Raw genomic sequence first — 24946 nt, 5'->3', positions numbered from 1 at the left:
CTAAAAATATTTACAGTCCAATTCTGAATTCAGACAAAGCAGACTTCACATTGGTAATATAAGAACCAGGATGAAATCAAGACAGAATCGCCCACTTTTAGATAAGGGCCTGGAAGAACACAGGTTGTGATCATGCAAACCCTTGTTGAATTTTAAATCATGATTAGGAGATTCCTAACATTATACCCAAAGCAGCTTCTAGTGCACTAATGTTAAGTCTGTAATCCATATTAATTTCCATAAAGTCCTTTTCAGCACCAAAGGTTCACTTTTAGGGGTTGTACACATCATCTAGTTTAGATACTGTAAGCCAAAACCCCTATGGTGGGATTGGGCCTGATTCTGCCAGTACAGATGTGGATCCAGAGGATCTGGTATGACCCTGGGGTAAAAAAGCCCTGGTTTTACATGGAGTTTCTAAGAAACTCCACAGCAAAATTGGGCTGTTCAAACATCCCCCCCATACACACACACTCCTCACCCTGCCTGTGTACAAACCATCTTCGAAGTCCCCCAGTTAGCTGGCTGCAGGCACCCCATTTCTATGCCAGACAGGGTGACTGGGGGGCTTCTCAGATGCTTTGAATGCTGGCAAGGTAAGGAGCACCCCTGAGTCCTGGTTCAGTGTGGGGATAAATGTACAAACACCCACCCGTCTCCACACTGACCCAGGGGCTAATCACAGTCTGGGAGCAGTCACCAATAAGGCCTACTCCTTTGTTCTTACCAAACAAACCTGAGAATGTAGTGGAACAGAGAGAAGGGCCTTTTTTTTGAAGGTCATAGCACTCTAACAGGCTTATAAAGGGAGATACTGTCCTTCAAATAGCCTGGACCTGAGCAATATATTGATTGATTAATCTATTGAATGTATATCCTGCCTTTCTCCAAAAATAGGATTCAGGGCAGCAGGCAATAATGTTAAAAATGTCCAGTTGAATCATTAATTTACAAAAGTTAAAAAGAAGTGAAATAGCAATCTTATTAAAACATAACTAAAGACAACTAAAACCACTTTTAAAATGTAATTAAAACATAATATATACAGTCACCCCTCTGTTTTCGCATTCTTCGAGTCTGCGTCCGTTACCCATTCACAAGTGGTAAATGGAGGGGTACAAAATGGGATGCATGCTGCCATTCAAGCCAGTGGGGCTTGAATATTGGCGATTTTCCATTTTCATGGGGGGGGGGGGTCTGGAATGGATCCCCACGAAAACGGAGGGGCGACTGTGTGTGTGTGTAATACAATATTATAGACACACAGTGCACCACCTTACATACACTCTACATCACCATATTTAAAATTCAAAGTCACTCCTAAATAAAAATTTCTTGACCTGCCAGCAGAAAGAGAACAGGGAAGAGGCCAACCAAATCTCCTGTGGAAGGGAGTTCCATAGCTGGGAGCAGCCACAGAAAAGTCTGTCTTCCTAGTCCCCACCTACAGCACTGGCAAAGGTGGTGGGACTGAGGGAAAGCCTCTGTCTCCAAAGATCTTAGAGCTTGCACTGGCTTATATAAGGAGATACAGTCTATCAGATATATATAGCTATGTAGGTCATTACTAGAACTTTAAATTGTGCTGGAAATAGACCAGCAGTGAGTGTAGCTGTTGCAACAAGAGAGTTGTGTGCTCCCTGGTAGATAACAGTATGGTTGCAATTCTTTGGGCCAGTTGAAGTTCTGAGCACTTTTCAAAGGCAGCACCTTTTGTGCATTGCAGCAATCCAAATGGGTATAATCAAAGCATGTATTACCATGGTCAGATTAGACTTCTCCACTTGGCACACCAGCTTTAACTGTGCAAATGCACTCCTGATCAATGCTTAAATCTAGCCCTCCAGACTTAGGCCTGAATTCAGGAGAGCATCCAAACTATGCACCTGTATTTCATGGGGAGTAATAACCTCATTTATCACAAGCTGACTCCTGTTCTCAGATTCAATATTAAGTGAATGTGAGCATTTCTGTCTTGTCTGGATTAAGTTTCAGTTTATCATAATCATCATAGATGCTAGGTAATGGTTTAGTCTGGAAATAGCTTCCTTGGAATTAGGGGAAATTAGAAATAGAGTTGGGCATCATCAACATACTGGTAATATCTGACTCCAAAATTCTGGACAAGCTCTTCCAGTAGTTTCATATATATGTTAAACAGCATACAAGGCAAGACAGAATCCTGAGGGGCTCCAAAGGGCAGTGGTCAAGGAGTTGAGCAGCAATCCCCCTGAACCACCTTCAGACAGCGCCCCTCCAGGAATAAATAGAGCCACTGTAAAAGAGTGTATCCAGACCACATCTTATAGAATCATAGGGTTGGAAGAGATCCCAAGGGCCTTCCACTCCATCCTCTGCCAGGGAGAAAGATATAAACAAAGCACTTCTGACAGATGGTAATCTATCCTCTGTTTAAAAAGGCAGTGTATTCCACTGTTGAACATCTCTTACCGTCAAGAAGTTATTCGTAATTAGGTGGAATTACTTTTTCACTTTGTGGTTTCTGTGATTCACACATCCTGCACCTGCACAGTACATCTTTGGAATCTTCTAGAGCTATTACATAAACGTTTTTGCAATAGCCCCGCCCACTCTCCTAATGGCCTATCAGCTCACTTCCCACCTAAGCCCTCAGTTCTTTTTTGTCTGCAGCATCGTCTCAGGAATACAGTCTGCCCTTGCCTTACGTGGGGGATCTGTTCCGGACCCTGCCGCGTAAGGCGAATTCCGCCTTTGCTCGAGCCCCATTGGAAACAATGGGGCTTGTGTGCAGCGGTGCGCAGGGCGCCACGGGCGCATGCACCCATTCAATTGAATGGGACGCTGCGCCCGCACGTGCCCTGTGGCTTGAGCGCATACGCTCAAGACCGCGTACACTCAAGACCGCGTAAAGTGCGCCTGCGTATAACGTGGGCGCACTTTACTTCAGAGTTTACCATATATTTATTTATTTATTTATTTATTTATATTTTATTTTATATATATATATATATATATATATATATATATATATATATATATATAATTGTGTGTGTAATTTATATTTATTTATTTATTTATTTATTTATTTATATGCCGCCCAGATTCCCAGTGATTGGGCGGCATATAAATAATAATAATTATTATTATTATTATTATTATTATTATTATTAGCTCATGTATAGATTGACCTTGTGTATAAGTCAAGGGTAGGTTTTGGGGACAAAAGTCTAGATTTTATTATGACCCGTGGATAAGTCAAGGGTAAAACTGAAGGGCATGTATCCAGGCTGGGAAGAGGGCTGGGGAGTGAATGTTGCATCTTCCCCGCCAATGCTTTGGGAGCCATCTCCTCTGGCACCCTCTGTACCAACAAAGGCCCTACCAGCACCAGGACTGCCACTGTCAGCCTCAGGACCAGCCTCGACAACACCACCCATCACAGTCCTCTTCTTCTTTGGCCACCCAACCTCGGTACCATCAAGCCTACCGCAAGGACACCGAGCAAGGAAAGAAGAGGCTGTGAGATGGGGCGGTGTACTCTGTCAACACTCTTTTCGGGGACAGACTCAGGCACTTTTTAAATACCTGGACCTCTATTACGTTTACTTGTGGGTTCTCAACATCATCCCTTAAGGTTATGCCCTTGAGTTCAAAGAGTTGAAACCAAGAAAAATGACACTAACAAATGCAGTCCCCTCAGTTTATTGTTGTTTAAATGAATACAACTTGTTTGAACTTTACAATTGGTGTCATGACACTCCCTCCTCCACTGACCGAAGTTTGTCAGTCTAACCCATTTGTGTGAATCGCAGAGATCAAAAAGAAGGATGACAGGTTGCTTACTTGTAACTGTATTTCTTACTTGTAACTGTATTTCTTCAAGTGTGTATCTGTGAATACACACAAATCCCGCCCATCCTACCCTCAGTCTTGTCCAGCTCATTGCTAAATTCTCTCTGTCGCTGCTATACTGTGTGTCTTATGGAACTGGGGGAAGAGCAGGAACATTAGGGGCTCTATAAGGGGGGCGGAGCTACCACCAAAAAATTTTGCCCACTGATTCCAGAAATTTCCAAGCTTTGCTGCATAGGTGAAGAATAAACCGTTTGTGTGTATTTGCAGATGACCACTCAAAGAAATACAATTACAGGTAAGCAACCTGTCCATATCGCTTCTGTGTCTCCACCCTCCAGTGTATGCACTCCCCTGTGTGTGTACACCAAGTGCATTACCACACTTCTTGTATGGCTTTGCCGGCTATACATCCTTTTCTTTCCGTGCTGGATGACTGGCTGCTTGGCTGTATCACATGCGAGCAAATATTCTCAGTTGTTTCTGCACGTGGCTGCTCCACAAATTCTGGAGTTCATACTGATCATGAGGAATCCCCCATCCTCTGTCCTTCTAATAGTAATATAATAATATAATAAAATTTTATTTAGATTTCCCGCTTCTCCCAAGGGATCGAAGTGGGATTACAACAAGAAATACAGTAATACAGTGTCTAAAATAGATGTCTAAAATACAATCTCTAAAACTACAGCAATAAAATCAATAACTGGGGATAAACCATTCTTTATAAAAGATCTGGGGGTAGGCGTGCTGGAAGAGCTCCGTCTTTAATGCCTTCTTATCTAAAGGTAGATATGAGGTGGATCTCTACCGGAAGGTTGTTCCAAAGCATGGGCCCGAAAGCTAATTGGCAGCCAGTGTAAAGATTTTAGAAGAGGTGTTATATGGTCTAATCTGGAAGTTCCAGTAACCAATCTGGCTGCTTCATTTTGAATTAGTTGAAGCTTCCTAACTTGGTACAAAGGTAGCCCCATGTAGAGTGCATTACGGAAATCTAAATGAGAGATTCCCAGTGCATGTACCACTGTTTCAAGGTTCTTCCTGTCCAGGTAAGGACGCAGTTGGCATATCAGCCGAAGCTGGTATCAAGCACTCCTGGCCATCGCATCTATTTGAGATGACAACTGTAGCAATGAGTCCAGGAGTACTCCCAGACTGCGAACTTTGTCCTTTAGGGGAAGTGTGACCCCATCCAGGACAGGATTGCAAATCTCCATCCCTGGACCAGGAGAACCTATCACAAAAACTTTCATTTTTTTCTGGATTCAGATTGAGTTTGTTTTCCCTCATCCAGCCCATTACTGACTCTAGGCAGGCATCCAGAGGAGAAATGCCGTCCTCAGTCACTGTACCAGTCGGAGACATGGAGAGGTAGATAGGAGTGTCATCAGCATATTGATAACACCGTGCTTCATGTCTCTGGATGATCTCTCCCAGTGGCTTCATGTAAATGTTAAATAGCATGGGGGACAGAATGGCACCCTGTGGAACGCCAGATGTCAGCTCTCTTTTGCGAGAGTAACTGTCCCCCAGCCTCACTATCTGGAGTCTGCCCGAGAGGTAGGAGTGGAACCACTGGAGCAGAGTGCCTCCAATGCCTAACTCCCTCAGGCGCTCCAGAAGGATACCATGGTCGATGGTATCAAAGGCCGCTGAGATGTCCAAGAGCACCAGCAGGGTCACACTTCGCCTCTTGATACCCAGATGGAGATCATCGACCAAGGTGACCATGGCCATCTCAACTCCATATCCCGCTCTAAAGCCAGTTTGAAATGGGTCTAGATAATCAGCTTCATCCAAGATGGCTTGGAGTTGGAAGGCAACTGCCCTCTCGATCACCTTGCCCAAGAATGGTAATAAAGAGACAGGTATATAGTTGTTCCTCAACAGGGGATCCAGGGAGGGTTTCTTTAAGAGAGGTTTTACTATAGCTAATTTTAGTGAAGATGGAAATCTACCCTCCCGGAAGGATGCATTTATTATCAAGTGGAGTGATGTTTTTATTGCATCACCTCCCTGGATGGTCAACCAAGATGGGCAAGGATCGAGAGGGCATGTTGTCTTCCTTACAGATCCAAGGAGCTTGTCCACGTCATCGGTATTTACAAATTCAAGGTGATCCAGTATAATCCAATTTGCAGAGTCACTGTACATCTCTCTTGAAGATTCTGCTATAATGCCAGCGTCAAGATCAGCCCTTATCTGAGAGATTTTATCAGCAAAGAAGTCATTAAAAGCATCACAGCAGGCTATAGTTGGTTCTACTAAAGGGTTCAGGATGGGAGGCAGTTGCATTAACTCTTTAACCACCTTGAACTGCTCTGCTGGACGAGACTCCGCCGATGCAATTCGTGCAGCACAGAATGAGTTCTTTGTCAGATAAGTATTTGTGTTTCCACCAGCAGCACTCTAGTCATTGCGCAGCCTGCTTCATTTTACGAAGATCTTCCGTATACCAGGATTTTTTATTCGGAGCGGGCTGGAAAGGACGCTCAGGAGCTATAGTGTCTATGGCCCTGGTAAGATAGTTATTCCAGGTATCAACCAGGGCTTTGACAGAATTGCCATTATTCCCAACCATAAAACCCTCTAGGGCATCTTGGAACCTTTTGGGTTCCATCAGCCTTCGAGGGCGGACCATTCTAATGGGTCCTCCACCCCTGAGGTGGATCTGAGTGGTAACCTTGAGTCCCACCTTGACCAGAAAATGATCCGTCCATGACAGGGCAGAGGTGCAAGTTACCTCTGCCCACGGATATTCCTATTCCATACTAAAAACCACATTGAGTGTATTACCAGCACAATGTGTAGTACCTGAGACTAATTGGGACAGGTCCATGGTAGTCATGGTATTCATGAACTCCCAAGCTGTACCTGATGGATCTGATGAGCTGGCCTCAAAGGGGATGTTGAGGTCCTCCAGGACCAGAAGCCTGGGAGACTCCAACACCAGCTCCGAGACCAGCTGTGTCAGCTCAGCCAGGGAGTCTGTTAGGCAACGGGGTGGACGGTAGACCAGCAGAATCCCCAGACTGTCCCTAGCCTTCAGAGTCAGGTGAATACACTTGATGTGCTTTGTTTTCCGGATAGGTCTCCTGGTCAGGGTGAAGATAGATTTATGGACCAAGGCTGTTGTTCCCCCTCGCCCACTTTCCCTCATTTGCTCCTTAACGGTATAACCTGCTGGGAGGGCCTTAGACCAGGTCACACTGCTATCCTCTCCCAGCCAGGTTTCCGTAAGGCGAGCCAGGTCGGCATTCGCCTCCTCCAGCAAATCATAGATTATATGAAATTTGTTCCTCACTGACCTGGTGTTACATAGGAGCAAAGTAAGGGTCTCTGGTATGGTTGGGATGAACCTCTTTTGGGCTAACAGGGTGGATGGAAGATGGGATAGATTTCAGGCATCGTTCTTGTCTTCCCTTACATTTCATTTCCACCCTGTTAACGCTATATCTTCCATTGCCCCACACTACTCCAATTGGGACTGCAAATCCAGAATCCACGATCTCACAATTCCCCCCACTTTCAACACCTATTCCCCTCCCACTCCCATTATTTTCCATTGGTTGCTGAGATAACGACAATATCGATATGCCAAGAATATCCCTATTCATAATTCCAATCTATCCTCTAATTCCCAGTTCACTCCAATAGGATCAGATGATCAACCTAATTGTGCCAGTGTTTAGTTCTTTGGAGATGTAGCCAGCAAGCTGGTTTTGAAGGGAGCCGCTCTCACATGGCCCCTCCCCTTCCCCAGTCACCTCAGCTGCTCTAATTGATATTATTAATTGGCACTATACCAGATTCTGTGTTGAGTTTGTTTTTCCTACTATACAGCACTCTTTGAAGGGCTACTCTTCACTGTAAATGCATCAAAGAATTGTTTATAGGCAGATAGGCAGCTGACACTGTTTTTACACCCTCCATCATGTTGTTTACACCCTGTGCCAGGCTTTGGGGGTGGATTTTTTCAACCTCCTCTCTGTTGTGCTTCAATCCTCAGCCTGGCATAAAGGACTTCAGGATATTTTGTTGTGGTTTTGGAGATGCCATGTTTGGGTCCCCAACCAGTAGTGTCAGTCATTACCAACATGGCACTACATGACAGGTATGAATTTTGCAAGTGGTCACAGGGGGGAAGGGGCTTCCTACATTGATGATTTTGAGTCTGACAATCTGGAATCCTTTCAGTCTTGTGATGAGATAGTTCTGATGTTTATAGACATCTTTATTGTTATCTTTTACCTGAATCAATAGTTGTGTGCATTATCAAACATCCTTTTCTGTCTCTTGATAAAATTGTGGGATTGATGCATCCCATAAAGCATACTGCCATCTCACATCCACCTACTTGAACTGGGCAACATTCTTGTAGATGCCTGGAAATGAACACTTGTGTCCTGTCACAGGGGCACTCTTTAGATCGACTTTAGAAATAGGATGGGCCAACAATAGACTTGTACATGTTATCTCATGACAGGCAGTGCATGCTTTTCTGCTCAAGAGCCCTTGAAGGATGGGCTATCTAAGCGATGCATGTCCTGTTTTGCTGGACATCTTACATATTGTACAGTTTGATCATCTGGATTAGCCAAGTGATTGTGGTTATCTCTCCTGCATAATTCTAGAATAATTAATGGAGACCCCTTCCACATCCAAGCCTGTTTGCACTCTCTGTTGACAGGGTGAGCTATCTAGATCTCCAACCAATCAAGTCCACTGTGTGGAAGTTCTTTTATTTCTTTTGCTGGTCTTCGTTAGGTATATCATTGCTGAGATCAGAGGCCATTATCTTACTGTTCTTACACCAATAAGTGCATCAAGTTCTCAAAATAGTTTTTGGCTTCAAGGAATCTCTCCAACAATGCCACAGTCACTCAGGTGTTGGACTTTCTGATGACCTTATCCAGTTGTGGTCCCTGTCTTAAATGTTGCTTTGCAGACATATCATGGCATTTCCAGTGAGTTGGTGAGACTTCTTATTTATTGAATCCATGAATTGGGCAATTATTGAGTTGTTGAAGGGCTTTACACTCTCTTGGATTGTGTGTGTTTCTTTTAATGATCTAAGAAACACTTGAAAGCAATAGCTTCTACCTTCATATCACACACCTGGTGGATAGCCTTTCTGTTGGTGATCATCATTGCTAACAGAGATGTGAAGCTACACACTTTACAAGGGGATCAACCTCACCTTCACTAGACCAGATATTTCCTTCTTTCAGTTGGTCCCGTCTTCTATTAATCTCAAACAGGACTTTTTCTCCACCAGTATTCTTCTTTAACTGCCTGAATGTTCATAAGGTGCTAACCTCCAGAGTTATTTCCTCCTTCACTCACCTATGATTTAGGGATGGCCTGTGTCTACACAGCACCTTTATAAATGGATTACAGCAACTATTCATATGGCATATGAGCTAGTAGGCAAGCCAGTTTACACCCAAGTGAAAAGACTTTCAACTAAGGTGATTGCAGTGCCGACTACATTCCTGAATGCAATTCCTGTGGATGAGAACTGCAGAATTGCAAGATGATCTGGACTGCTTATTTTGTATATCACTGTGCCCTGGACTCAGAGTCACAGATGGAGGTGGCATTTGGGAAGGCTGTACTTTTCTCCTGTGTGGCATGACACTCCCTTGTCCTATGGTTAATAGCTTGTTAGTCTCCCATTTGTGTTATTTACAGAGACCATGAAAAAGGATAGGTTGCTTACCTGTAACTGTATTTCTGTGAGTGGTCATCTGTGAAATTGCACAATCCTGCCCATCCTCACCTTGTGCCCTGCCCCTCCTTAGATCTAGGGCTACTGCTTTGGCATCCATGGAACTGAGGTCTTAGGTGGAAAGTTAGCTGGAATATTGTGTCCAGTTCTGGGCACCACAATTTTAAAAGGCTGTGGAGAAACTGGAGCGTATCCAAAGGAGGGTGATTAAAATGGTGAAGGGTCTGGAAACCATGCCCTATGAGGAACGACTTAGGGAGCTGGCTATGTTTAGCCTGGAGAAGAGAAGATTAAGAGGTGATATGATAGCTCTGTTTAAATATTTGAAGGGATGTCATATTGAAGAGGGAGCAAGTTTGTTTTCTGCTACTCCAGAGACTAGGACCTGGAGCAATGGATGCAAGCTCCAGGAAAAGAGATTCCACCTCAACATTAGGAGGAACATCCTGACAGTAAGGGCAGTTTGACAGTGGAACAAACTCCCTCGGAGTGTACAGGAGTCTCCTTCCTTGGAGGTCTTTAAGCAGAGGCTGGATGGCCATCTGTCGGGGATGCTTTGATTGAGAGTTCCTGCATGGCAGGGGGTTGGACTGAATGGCCCTTGTGGTCCCTTCCAACTCTATTATTCTATGGTTCTATGATTCTATGGTAGGTTGCTTGGTAAGTGGGCAGAGCTACGACCAAAACTCATCTGTAATAGCTCTAGAAGCTTCTCAAGATGCACTGCACAGGCACAGGATAACCCATTTGTGTGATTTTACTACTTGAAGAAATACAGGTACAGGTAATCAACCTGTTTTCTTTTAGTTTGAAACTATCACTCCATGTCCTAGTCTCTAGAGCAGCAGAAAACAAGCTTGCTTTTGCCTCAGTATGACATCCCTTCAAATATTTCAACAGGGCTATCATGTCATGTTTTAACCTTCTCTTCCCCAGGCTAAACATACCCAGCTCCCTAAGCTGCTCCTGATTTCCCAACCTTTCACAATTTTGATCACCTTCCTCTGGACATGCACCAGCCTGTCAACATCCTTCTTGAATTGGGTGCTCAGACCTGAACACAGTATTCCAGGTGAAGTCTGACAAAAGCAGAATGGAGTGGTACTATTACTTCCCTTGATCTAGAAACTACACTCGTATTGATGCAGCTTAGAATCATACTACCTTTTTTAACTGTTGCATCCCACTGCTTGACTCTTGATCAGTCACCAATGTGATGTTCAATTAGTATTACTCATCTCAGTGAGCCAACCCAAAAGTTGATTATACTGAACACTGTTGAGAGATCCATCAGAAGCAACAAGGATATATTCTCTCTTTCCAATTTCTGGTGTAGATCCTCCACCAAAGTGACTAAAACTGAACAAGCAAAACTAAACAAGATGAAACAAATACAAAGACCTATCTATTTTGATCCTCCCCCCCCCACCCTGAGCCACTAATTATATATAAAAAAACAATGATACTTTATTAACAGAAATTGAACATTACAAAACAGATTGATTATCTGATACATTTAAAACACATCTCACACACTTAGACTCTTAAACCCCACTCATTAATTCCTAAACATCACTGACTGGCTCAGCCCTAATTTTCAGTCACTCACTCTGCTCCCTTCTCCACCAAATACAGTGGGCCCTCGGTATCCATGTGGGTTTGGTTCCAGAAACCCCATGGATACAAAAACCTGTGGATTCTCAAGTCAGTATTAAACATTTAAAATTACCTGGGTGACAAGGTCCGGGCAACAGGAAGGCATTCTTCCTGCACTGTTTTCCCACCTTACCATCATGAAGGCTTTGCCAGAATTTAAACATTTTCCTGACTCTTTTTCCCAGCTTCTCAACTTTCCCATCACAAAGCCTCTGCCAAATTTTAAACCTCTTTACCACTGATTCACCTCAGAAAGGGGCAGCACTGGCAGGGACTTCCTTTTTGGAAAGTAGGAAAGCAGGAGTGTAAATTCTGGCAGAGGCTTCATTGTGAAAAGTGGGAAGACAGGAATGTAAATTCTGTCAGAGGCTTCCTTGTGAGAAAGTGAGAAAAGGAGTGAGACTCAAATACATGGGCAGGATGTCTTCTGCCTGCATATGTGGCCCATTCCCAGTCCTGGCACTTACCTGGTCCAGTGCAGTGATGGGCAAGTGTTCAGATGCCTTGCCTTTTGCTGCTGCCACCATTCTTCTTGCAGGCTCGTGCCACAGCCTGTAAGAAATGGGGTGCTTGGCTTCAACCAGGCACTCCCTTCCAGCATCATGGGCTGCAACTAGGGCCTGCAAGGGGAACTATGGCAGCAGCAGGTAAGGGAGCATGCAGTTGTCTGCAGTACAGGCAGTTATGGCAGGGTTTCTGGAAAAATCCACCACAAATGACTGGATATTTTTAACTAGGCTAAGGACTGATTGGGCTGGCGTTGGGCCCAATCTGCCAAAATGGCATCCAATCTACACATGCTCAGCCCAGGCCTGCGTCATCTGAACAGATTGATCCTAGGCCAGGGAGGAAATGGGTCTTTTGGCTTATGCACACAACTCCTTAGACTCTATTTTACACTGTATAGAAAGTGCTATACTGATGCCTCTGTTCTTGGACCTTGAAAGATGCAAGTTTCGCATATGGGGTATGGAATGTACCCTGCCCCCTCCCCACAAAAGCTGTTTTAGGCCTAGGAAAGACCTTTTTCCAACAGGAAGTGATCTAAAAGCTAACTTTTACATCATGTCATGTTGAGAAAAAGGCCTCTCTTGTTTCTAAAATGACCTAGAGAGGACTAAAAACATGGTCCTTGTATCCCCATGGGACAGAAAAGCATTTTTCTGGGAGTATGTGTTTAGGAGAGGTAGCATAAAACTGGGCTTTGTATGAACTAAGTATATGTGGTGGAATGCGTATTCAGGAAAAGTGGTCTCCTTCAGATACAGTGTTTTGTACTGAATGACATGGCAAATAAATTTATATGAAATAAAAATGTCTGCATATATATGACTATATAACTTGACTACTTCTTTTAAAACAAGGAGATTAATGATGATGTAGAACATCTTTTGAAAATATGTTACAACCATTACAAAATATTCACGAAAGGTTTTATAATATTTGCAGGCAATATGAAACAGTTGTTCCACTTGAAGACACTGTTATCACTGAAGTAACAGCAACTCTTCAGGAATGGGCTGTTCTTTGGAAGCAGTTATATGTGGTAAGTGCATTGTTGTTGTTGTTGTTGTTGTTATCCTGCCTTCCTCCTGGTACAGGGATTCAAGTGCGTTAAAAACTGAGGGCCAGTTTCTTTGTTTGGAAAAGGGAAGAGGGCATTGGGATTTTGTAAATTTTAAAATAACCTGTTTGGTGGCAAAATAAAAAGTATTATATGGAGGGGGGGAAGCAGCCCAGGGAGCAGTCATTATGATAGTGATGGGCAAAAGGGGCTATGGTGTTGGGTGACATTACTATTATCATGGTAGAAGGGAGAGCCACAGGGTGTTATGTACCCCCAAGCTATCCTCTACTTCAAATCGTCTGGATAGCCTTAGTAACAGACCCCTGGGCGGAAAATGTTGCTACACAGTGCCAGGTTGGTGAATGGAAAAATATCCTTGATCCAGGACTTGATCCTAGATGTGCATACCGGCCTGGCTTGTATTAGGAAGATCTGGCTGGATGAAGCTGGTGGAGTTAATCTCTGCCAGCTTTGTTGACCTGGGTTTTGGTACAGTTGCAGGCAAGGCATGGGAGAGCAGAGGTAGAGTGGCAGTTGTCTATTGGGATTCTGTCTCCCTTACCAGATGCCCTGTCCCACAGTCTGCTGGGTTTGAGTGTGTGCTTTTGAAGGTGGGTGGCCATGACAGAATAGGGATTCTGTTGGTGTATTGCCCAACCTGCTGTTTAATAGTCTCCATTTCTGGGCTGGCTGAGTTGGTCAGTGTTGAGTTCCCTTTTCTTGTTGTTCTGGAGGGTTTTAACATTCACTGTTCTTGATCCAGGACTTGGATTGTTCTGTCAGGAGCAGCTCAGGATTACCATGATAACCATGGGGCTGTTCCAAGTAATATGTAGTGCTACCCATGCTGTAGCATATACTGTAGTGAGATGACAGTGATCTGGATGTGGATGAGCTTTCTATAGTTCCATTGTCATGGACTGATCACTAACATGTGGGGTTTAAACTCACTGTACCTTGGAGCCTCTGCAGGGTTTTTTGGATAACCTAGATTATTTAGATCCATTTCAATCTGGCTTCAGGCCTGGTTAGAGGATGGAGACATTTTTGGTTGCCTTGCCAGATTACCTACTCAAAGAACTGGACATTGGGAGTATGTTCTTGTCCATTCTGTTCAACCTCTCACTGAGATGTATTATCTTCTACATGAAACTGATGGGAGAGGTCCTATACATTTATAATGGGAGAGGTCCTATACAGTATGCTAATGACACTCAACTCTACCTTTCCGTTTCCATCCGATTCCAAGGAAGCTGTCTTGGTACTGAACCTATGTCAATCATCAGTATTGGACTGGATGAGGGCACCCAAATTGAAACGTAATCCAGACAAGACAGAGGTGCTCCTGGTCAGTCAATAGGCAGATCAAAGAGTAGAGATGCCTGTGCTAGAGGGATTGCATTCCCTCTGAAATTTCAGGCTCGCAGCTTGGGTGTTCTCGATTCATCTCTGAGCCTTGATGTCCAGGTTTCGTGAGTGTACAGGAGTGCATTTGCACAGCTAAAACTAGTATGCCAGCTGCACATATTCCTTGAGGTGTCACAGCTGGCTATGGTGGTAATGCACATCTTGATTACATCCCATTTGGACTACTGTAACACACTCTGCATGGAGATTCCTTTGGAAACTATTCGGAAACCTCGGTGAGTCTAAAATGCTGTGAGAGAGAGAGAGAGAGAGAGAGAGAGAGCTTTTCAGTGGTTGCTCCCACCCTTTGGAACTCCCTTCTTTGGGAGGCTAGGCTGTCTTCCTCCCTGGCTTCCTTTCATCAGCAGGTAAAGACATTTTTGTTCAAGCAGACTCTTAAAGAGTATGCAGGGAAGATTCTTATGGAGATGTGTATTTATTAAGTTTTGTATGGGTTTTAAAATGATTGTATATCATGTAATGTGGAATTTTTTTAATTGTTGGATGTTTTAAAATTTTTATTTTAAATTGATCCTTTTTAGAAGCCACCTTGGGTCCCACTCTGGGAGAAAGGTGGCATTTAAATGAAATAACTAAGATAAGATAAATGTAATATTATTTTTAAGTGATAATGATGTAATCACCAGATATGATTTAGTGACATAACAGGAGGCTTGTAAGTATTGTCACTGACTAGCTTTTGGCAGTTGAGCTTTCGATGAAGTGCAGCAAGGATATATTTAGTTTATTACTTTGTAATAACTTTTGTGAAATTGATATTAGTCTAGCTCTTCCGTAGTTATGTTTTATACTAGAGCATGGGTTCAAAGCTGAAAAGTATAATACAGTATTGTCTGCTATGCGTTCTTGGTGTACTATAATAAAGGTTTGATTATTCTCATAGTTGTTCATGGAACCATACCAGTTTATATTATACAGAAGTGTTGTTTTTCTCTTAAACTGAAGCAATATCTTGATGAAGATTATTTCCAAGAGTGCCGAGTGAGGAGCAGCATGCTGTTCAACTGTTTTAATGTCCATCTTGATGCCAGCTGTCATGACACAATGGTGTGATGAAAGTAGTTTAATTCATGTCCCATTTATCATTAATTTCAAAATAGCTCTTTTCAAGTCATTAGGTTCTGCAAATGCTGGAAGTAAGAAGGTATGGTTTGGGGTGCACCTATACTGTAGAAAGACTGGTTTGACACCACTTTAAGTGCTGCAGCTCCATCCTGTGGAATCCTGAGATTTATAGTTTTACACGGTCTTTAGCCTTTACACTTCTCTGCCAAAGAGTACTGGTGCTTCACAAAACTACAAATGCCACGATTTTTTGGGATGGAGCAATGCCAGTTAATAAGGTGTTAAAATGCAGTATTTTTATTGTGTAGATGCACCCTTGTTGTGTAACTTGAACATTTGCAGTATAGGATTAAAAAAATACTGTACATTCCATATACTGTTCTAAATTAAGAAAGATTTGGTGTGAAAGATTTGAATCGCAGAACCATGGAGTTGGAAGCGACCAAAGGGCCATCCAGTCCAACCCCCTGCCCTGCAGAAATACACAATCAAAGCACTCCTGACAGATGGCCACTGTTTAAAAATCTGTAGAGACAGAAACTCCACCACTCTCCAAAACAGCGTATTCCACTGTGGAACAGCTCTTACTATCAGGACATTCTTCCTAATGTTAAGTGTAATATCTTTTCTTGTAGTTTGAATCCATCACTCCATGTCCTAGTGACAATTTCTGTAGTCTAAACCTTTATTACTTGTTCTCTCTTTCCCCTTACCTGCAACACACACCTTCAACCGAGGGTGATACTGCATGGAATCAGCAAAGTAGAATCTAGTCCAGAGAAGCTTGTGGTGTTTGAAAAACTTCAAAACGGTGGTCTTTATGGTTGAGCTTGGATAAAGAAATTACATGTCCTAGTACTATCATGTTGTGCTAGGCAGGCTAACTGAATTCTCTTTTCCCTCTCCAACTATCATACTTGATACATTACTCTAGACCAGGGGTTCCCAACCTGTGCTCTGAGGAGCCCTTAGGGCTCCATATGTACTTCCCAGGTGCTCTATGGCTGCTCCAGGAAAATGAAACTTGTATGTCTTACAAGTTAATGGTATTTAGGAGTATATATAAGAACACCATTAACTTGTAAGACATGGGGTAGACCTCTTAGGGGCTCCTCCATAGACATAAGTGTTCCACGAGTCAAAAAGGTTGGGAACCTTTGCTCTAGACACTTCCTCAGTCTTCAGGAGTAGTTTTGGAGAAAATCCTGTGGTGTCATGGAAATTCCCTCAGTCTCTTGATTCAGCCATTTGGATAGACATATACATCTACTCTAGAAATGAATAACTTTGATGTAAAGTTATCCACACGTGAACTTAACGCTTTTTTAAAATGTAGTACAGTTTTTAATCATGTAACTAAACTTTAATTTTTCTCACTCTCTTTCTCTCCCAACCATAAAATCTTCACAGAAACATAAAATAGATCTCTTCTACAAACTGCGTCATGTCATGAATGAACTGATAGATCTTCGCAGACAGCTGCTGTCTGGGCATTTGACCCAGGACCAAGTACGAGAAGTAAAAAGACACCTCACTGTGCGATTGGACTGGGGCAATGAGTAAGTATAGCTGTAATTTTGCTTTAATGAATTCAGAGTAGTTATATAACAGAAAATGAAAGCAGTTTGAATGTGCTTCCTGGAAGACCAGTTGAAAATCTGAAAAATTGGAAGTCATCTATGATTTTTTTTTGAGCAAGCAGAAATCTAATGATGTAATAATTTATGGTTATAGTTACTAGTAATCTCATTAAGTTTATTTACTTGGTTTTGTAATGGTACAATAATACATTTCTGTTTTAGATTTCTCTCTCTCTCTCTCTTATTACAGTCTGGATTGGGAGGGCTTTTTTTAAATGCATGAAAAATAGAGGGAACTTTCCTGTGACTAGAGCGGTGAGTGATAGGACCCAGGAAGAGCAGCCTTGGCAGCAGCATCTGCCTGTACATTGTTGGGCTGTCCAAATTCCTCTATGCAGCATTGTGTCTCTCTGCACCCACAAATACTGCACCATTTTCTTTTATATAAGACACCTGATTTTAGAATATTTGCTGGCCACCCACTTCTGGCTTGTGAACAGACAACCATGGGCCAATACACACTGCCATAAAGCAGCGTGCTCCCAGCGATACTAGGGTTGGGGAGTACGCACCAACCGCATGCTCCCTAACCCTAGTACGTGGGGGGGGGGGTGCCATCGTTATGCAGTGCTGTCTACACAGTGCGTGTAACAATGTCACATGTGTGACATGTCCGCGCCACCCCAGGCCACTTAGGGCCTGGAAAAATGGCAGATTGGGGCCACAGAGCTGCCGGTAAGGCTGCCCTGGCCCCAATCCACTGCGAAGAGGGGCAGGTGCAGGCCGCCCCTTTGGGGCGGTCTGTACTGCACCCAAGAGTCCCATCGCCACTACTTTGAAGGTGGAAGCAGGTGGCTGGAGATCTCCTGTGTAGTAATGCGTACTATAAAATAAAATACTAATGTATTTGCAAGCAGCAGGAACATACGAGAGATGCAGTGCTGTAGAGAGACATGGCTAGGGAGAGCAACTTGGATTTCTATATATATTTCTCTATCAGTACAGAGGCCAAGGCTGCTCTTCCTGGATCCTGATGCCCTTCAGCTTCTGGTGCTGCTTGCTTCCTCCAAGCTATTGTTGTCGAAAAAGAGCCACCTGTGAGCCTCTCTCATTGAAGCTCACAGCAACCCTTCGGCTTGATAGAGCAGAAGAATGAGAGGGGACCAAAGTCAGATGAAAAACACAGTTTATTGCTGGCAATCCCAAAAGGGAATAGTTTCAAAAGATTTTGGGAACCTTGTTCTGAGTAAAATCGCAGGTTTTATAGGGGTTCAAACAAAGAAGCCTCTTCCATACATTCTATTGGTTGTTTCAAAGTTTAAACATATAGAACTTTCTTGCAATCAGAGCAACGATACATGAATATATTAAAATATACTTAAGGCACATTTGGTTACATTATTTTCTCTTATCACCTATGTGTTAATTTGCCCCCTTCCCCTGCCAGGGATGCTCCCAGGGATGTTGCTCTCTTATCTCTGATTTATTATGGCTCATTAGAGAAACCAGGCAACAAATGAAGGCTTGGTAGAGTACAGGGTCATTTAGTTCTGTAAACATTCTTGCATCCCTTCATCCTTGATGGGGTCCTAATCTAAATTCCTTTTCCGGTATATAGACAGAGCAAATGCTTTTGTTAGTAGCTTCTAAAATAACTTTGCTTTCTGTTTTACTATAGATTTCTAAGCTAATTATTGATTATTGAAATTCATCTATCTCACTGTCTTAATTCATTGTATTTTTCATGTATTTTTTTAAATAGTAGGTTTTTTTATATCTCCTCATGCCTCTCTCCATCTGCACCTCTCTACATCATTGTGTATTTTGTGTTTCTGTGCCGCCCACAAATACTACATCATTTTATTTTACATAAGGGACTTGATTACTATAAGATTTTCAGGAGCTCTCCAACCACCCACTCGTATCTTTGAGGCAGTGATAGTGGCACTCCTAGTCATTTCTTCACAAGGAGAAGCAGGCTGCAAAAATATTTCAAAATCCAAATATTCCAAATTCCAAAAAATATGCCAAAATCCAAAGGGGCAGTAGTAACTATGCCCTGTTCAACTGGGAACCTAGGTATCAAGATTCCTGTGGTAGGAATAATTAGGGGTCATCTCAGGCTATCTCATGGAGGGTATTCACTCTCCATCATCCAGGTCAAATCTTGGAGTCACTAAAGATCCTGATCTATTTCTTCTGAGAGTATCACAATAGCCTGCCAGACTGTGTGCTTGTTCAACACCAGTGAAAGAAAAACTTGCTTGCCCAATTTCAAAATGCGTACAGTCATCCCTTCATAACCACAGTGGACCCATTCCAGAACCCCCTCCTTGCAGATAAAAAAATGTGGGACCTCAAGTCCCATTGTCCCCAATGACACTGTGATGTGCATGTGGCTGCTAGTGTGGCCACATGCACACACTGCCAATGAGAATAAGGCAGTTTGTTGACTGCAGATGCTCAGATTCTGGCATGGCCAACAGCTATGAGGTCAGAATGCACGGGAAGCCATTGAAATCCATAAACACCTGGACAACTTCAACAGGAAAGAAGAAACCCTTAAAGTAAACAAAGTTTGGCTACTAGTCCTGAAAAAAACCAAAATCTAGACCCAGCCCAGGAAAATGAAAAACACCCAGGTGAGGGGAGTTTCCCAGCAGACATTGGATCATTAATTAAATAGAAACCCATAGGTCTTGCCATTCAACAGCAGAACAATATACAGATGAACATGCAAATTGCTTCCTCTCGACCAACAGTATATATACCACAGTCTCTTCCATGCCAGCATTCTCTGAAAAGGCCAGCCATGGCTGCTGATGAAATATCAGGGGGGGAAAGCTCTTCTAGAACACAGCCTCATAGCCCCCCAAACCCACAAAAAACTATGGATGCCGGCTGTGAAAGCCTTTGACATCACAGTGCACCCCAATCTTGCAGTTTCCCACCCCATTCTAAAATATATAAGGATGGGAAGAACTACACCTGTGTTAGTGGCCTATAACAACCCTTTATTTAAGTTAAGTGCATGCTTTATTTCATTCTTCCATTCTTTTGTAACACATTCTGGCACAAAACATCCATGACTTGGGGATGGGGGAGTAACAGGTATGCATACCGTTCCATTAACTGAATTTTTTTTTTAAATTGAAGAGCAAATCCTGCAATTTTAGGGCAAGCTAGTTTGAAACCCCAAAAAAGGAACTTGCACAATGTGAAAAATGAAATGTGACAAAGAGTGCTGGGTTAGATATTAACTATTATTCCCCTTAGCTAAAAGAACAAAGTTCTTGAAAAATAAACTGCAAGAATTATACTAAGCAATGTTGTTTTCAAATACGTTGCTTAAGTACATAGTTAATGCTTTAATCCCACTAACATAACAATCAGGTCAAGTTAAGTACAACATAGAAATTGATGTTGTACTGTATAAAATTCTAGAGCCTCTTATAAAAATATTTTAAAGCAGCTGTATCAGAATACAGTGGTACCCCGGGTTACGAAATTAATCCGTTCCGCGGAGCCCTTCGTAACCCGAAAGATTTCGCAACCCGAAAAAGCCATAGGCGCTAGCGCTAAAAGCCGCGATTTCGTGTGAAATAGCGCCGAAAAGCACCAAAAAAATTTTTCGCAAGCCGAAAAAAAAAAGTAACCCGGAACAGTTTTTTCCTATGGGATTTTTTCGTATCCCGGGAATTTCGTAAGGCGGTGCTTTCGTATCCCGGGGTACCACTGTAATAGTATCTCTCTTTTGAGACATGATTGAAAATATTAGGTATGGTTAGATCTTACTAAAATTAAATAATTTTGTAATGTATTTCAAACTGACATATTAAGAGTTTTGTGCCTTCTGTTATACATACTGGGTTGGATCCACACATAGAAGGGGGTGGCTAGAATCTGTATTTTCTACCTTTTCTTTCCTATCATCCCCTACTACCTGAAAATGCTCCCTACAGCATCAGGGCCTCTGTTGAATAGAATGGACTGTGGCATGAATTCTTCATTGGAGACTGGTTGGAAACTGAGGCCTGTTACAGACTGCCAAAATAAAGCTGCTTCGGGTCTCTTTGGAGGTATGCTATTTAAATGATGCATGGGTCCTACGAGTCCGGAAGTCGCGCCAAAGCCACACTCCATTCCTAAGCACTGGAGTGCGGCTTTGGTGCAGCTTCCGGGTTCTTGGGATGCATGCATCATTTAAACAGCATACCTCCAAAGAGACCCGAAGCAGCTTTATTTTGGCAGTCTGTGGCCCCATACAGACAGGCCAAAATAAAGCTGCTTCGGGTCACTTTGGAGGCGCACTGTTTAAATGTTCCATGTGTCCTAAGAGGTCAGAAGCCACACCAAAGGCTCCAGTCCTAAGGACTGGAGTGCAGCTTTGGCACAGCTTCTGGCCTCTTAAGATGTGTGTGTCATTTAAACAGCATACCTCCAAAGTGACCTGAAGCAGCTTTATTTTGGCCTGTCTGGATGGGCCCTGTAACAGTTTTCTTCAGTAATAAAGGTCTTAAAAATCACAGCCTTTATACAAGGGGTGGAGAACATGTGGCGTGCGTGTTGTGGGACTGAAAATCCTAGTAGCCCTATCCAGCCTAATCTTGATGAGGAATATGCAGGGGTGGCTGTGTTGGCTATTTAGCAAATTCAAACAAAAATCCACCAAACAATGATACCTTTATTGGCTAACTGAAATGCACAATATACTTATTGCAAGTTTTTGAAGCTTCACTGGCTTCTTCATCAAGCAAGATGTTACAAACTAAACAGGAGGAAAAAAAATTGAGATTTCTGCATTTTGTTGTTTCTGTCCTTTGTTAAGATGGTATGAGGAGGGTACATTTTGTAGGCTGGCTCCTCCTTCTTCTGGCCATGTGGCAATTGGGAGTTTAACAAGATCCAGGAAATTTAAAGTCCACCTGCATATCAACAGGACTCTTCTCTTGCAATCCAATATGTCTCCATTCCTGTGAGGCCACAGGCCTCTTGTAGGTAGGGTTGCCATATCCTGGCTGCAACCAGGATTTTCCCGGTTTTGGCGGCACCGGGCCCCTCCCATCCTGGGTGCCGCCAAAAACCGGGACAACCCCACTTGCAGCTGGGTTGGCCGCGGCCCACAGGGCCTCGCTGCCCTCCTCCTCCACCGCGCATGGCCACGCGGAGGAGGCGGAGGAAGCGAGGCCTGGGGTGGAGGTGGTGCCTCCTGCATGCGGCCGCGCCCGCCTCCCCGTGGCCTCCTTCCTGGCCTCTGAGGATGCCTCGGCCTCCACAGAGGCTGGGAAGGAGTGAGGAAACCGCCCGCGATTGCGGGCGGCCCCGCGGGTTCCTTCCCGGCCTCTAAGAAGGACTTGGCCCCCCTAGAGGCTGGGAAGGAGAAGGAGGCCGCTCACGATCGCCGCTCCTTCCCAGCCTCTGAGGGGGCCTCGGTCCCCTCAGAGGCAGGGAAGGAGGAGGAGGGCGCCTGTGCAGGCGGCCCCACCAGCTCCTTCCCAGCCTCTGAGGTACTTGACACATTAGAGATGGTTAAGATTACTAGATGTTTGAACAAAGAGGCCTCTAGAAGATATCTGGATGACTGGGGAGGAGAAGAGGTAATAGTTGGATTTGCTTAGGAAATATGACTAATAATTATGGTGGTATATAGAAAGATTCATAGAACAACACAGGCTTACCACAGATTAGTGGTAACATAGACAGAATAAGAAATATGAAAGACAGAAAAGATGAGGTAGAAATGTAGAGGAAAAACAGACAGAAGAAATGTGGAAAAACACTACTCTGATCAATTGAAGAGATAAATCTTAAATGATAAATAAGTAAGATTTAATTATGCCGGTCAGACCAGAGATAAGGAGGTAATTAATACAGTATGAATGGTAATTATCATCGGTATCATAGGTAGGGTTGTTATTTAGTTACAGGAAGCCAAATTGTCTCCAGCAACACCATCTGTGGAACCAGTTATTCACTCCACTATTTTTTCTCTCCCTTTATGGGCCTTACCCTTCCTGTGGAAGTTATTGTTGTTACCTTCAAGTCATTTCTGACTTATGACTACCCTAAGGCAAACCTATCATCGTGTTTTCTTGGCACGTTCTGTTCAGAGGGGGTTTGCCATTGCCTTCCCCTGAGGCTGAGAGCATGTGACTTGCCCAAGATCACCCAGTGGGTTTTATGGCCCAGCAGGGATTTGAACCCTGGTCTCCAGAGTCATAAATATGGGGGGGGATAACTACATGTGCATCCAGCTTCCTACCCAGAGCCTCATAATCCCTTGTCATATTGTAAAGGCTATGCCTTGCAGTATCATTTGTTCCTGTGTGAACCAAAAGGAAGTGGTAATGGTTAGTGGGCTTGATAAATCTTGTCAGCCTCACAAGTATAGATTTTTGCCCCAGTACACATCCCGAGACATTTTTTGAGACTCAGAAACTACTAATTCGATATCCCATCAGCAGAGTCCCTAACCATTACCACACATCTCCTCTGAATTTTGTCAGGGGCCAGTCCATGTCCTGAACTTTCACGTTCTCATGCACATTCTCTCAGGGCTAATACTGGTGCTTTTCTTGCTTCTCTTCATCATTACTGATAAGGGAGAGAGCTTCAAATTGATTCTGTAGCTTCAGACTCACACAATGATCCCCGATCCTTCTACTTCTACATGTCACGTTTCTCCAACTGTCTATCTCCTGTGTATGGGAACTTACCTCCTCCATAGAGACATTCCCTGTGTGTTCCTCTACCAGGACATTCTTCTCTGCTCTATCCAAAAATTCCTCATACTGTACTGCTTAATATGCTGCAGAGTGAATAAATGAGCCTCGGGTTGCTGAGCCTTCTCTTCCAACAAGGGAACCAACTTGTACTTGGTGCAGGTGAGATAACCTACATCCTTCGGTAAGAATACAAACATACCATTGCTGTTGCAGGTGACTGCAGCAGCTCCCCCACTGTCCATATTCAGTCACCTTAAGTCAGCACTGAAACAGAGCTCAGGGTCCTCCCCCCCCCAAAAAAAAAAAACCCTCCTCCACTAAACACTCATGTAAAACACTTGTGTTGATCTCACCTGCTAGCTAAGCTCTGTTCACTGAGTTCCAGAGACTGGGGCTGCAGCTATATAGAGCTAGTGGCTGCTAGCTCCTCTCTCCACCAAGTCTCTTTCTCACCTCCTCTGAGCAGAAGCCTCATCTCCTTTAGACCAGGTGCTCAGGACACAGGTACCTGGGGCTACACACGATACAAGAGTAGAATGCTAATGAGCACACAGTCACACCTCCAGTCAGCTCACACAAACAATCAGCCTTGACCCAACAGATACAAGGTTTCCAAACTACAATAGAATAGACACTAATGCACATGCAAGCAAGCCTCCACTAAGCTCAAACACAAAATGACCTTACCCCAACTGATATGCAGCATATATCATAAAAGCCTTTCCTGTATAACATTGAACATCACTTTGCTTGCATGTGAAATCACTGCAATAGTCTGATGGTTATAACAGTCTCTGGTTTTCCTTTTTTGAAGATTGAATGCATGGTGACTTTTTCCAGTTTATGGGCTTTTGTTTTGTTTTTATTTGTTGGCATATTTTTCTTAGAATTTGATGGCTTCTGTCTCTATAGTTTGAAAGAGTTTTATTAGTATGCTACCTGTTCCTGATGATTTAATTCTTCTGAGTGCTTTGAGAGCTTTCCACTTTTCAGTGGAAAGTTCTTCTACTAAACTTTCTAAATTATGGGTTCAGTGTCCAAATCTTCCTCCTTAAAGGAATCTCTTGTCCTTTCATTTTTATTTCTATATAGTATATTTCTTCTATCATATTTTTATTTTGTCCTGATCATATATTGTGTCCTCTGTTGATCACATAGCTTAGTGGTCCTCAAACTGTGTTCTTTAAGGGATTTGTACTTCAGCTCCCAGAATCTCAGACTATTGGCCAACATGGCTGAGGCTTCTGGGAGCTGAAGTCCAAAATCTCTTAAAGGGCACAGTTTGGGGACCACTAATATAGCGGATCCTATTCTTGATTTAAATTTATCCACTGCTTTTCTCCAGTAGCTGGTTTAGTGC

At 43.3% G+C, this 24946-nt stretch overlaps 1 protein-coding gene across 10 annotated transcripts in view; it reads left to right on the top strand.

Annotated features, from left to right (window-relative positions):
• The window catches only part of DOCK3 (dedicator of cytokinesis 3), a 272592-nt gene that overhangs the window by 64280 nt on the left and 183366 nt on the right, over window positions 1-24946 (top strand). For all 10 annotated transcript variants that reach the window (XM_089525143.1, XM_089525190.1, XM_089525134.1 and 7 more), the window contains exons 5-6: window positions 12671-12767; window positions 16692-16840. In XM_089525143.1, coding sequence (XP_089381269.1) covers window positions 12671-12767; window positions 16692-16840 — 246 coding nt within the window. The remainder of the gene's footprint in view (window positions 1-12670; window positions 12768-16691; window positions 16841-24946) is intronic.

This window comes from Sceloporus occidentalis, unplaced genomic scaffold (genome assembly GCF_023333645.1).
Source record: "Sceloporus occidentalis isolate IW3139 unplaced genomic scaffold, rSceOcc1.0.p SCAF_1, whole genome shotgun sequence".
NCBI lineage: Eukaryota > Metazoa > Chordata > Lepidosauria > Squamata > Phrynosomatidae > Sceloporus > Sceloporus occidentalis.
The sequence above is the reverse complement of the archived record's forward strand: the minus strand, read 5'-3'. Positions and strand labels throughout refer to the sequence as shown.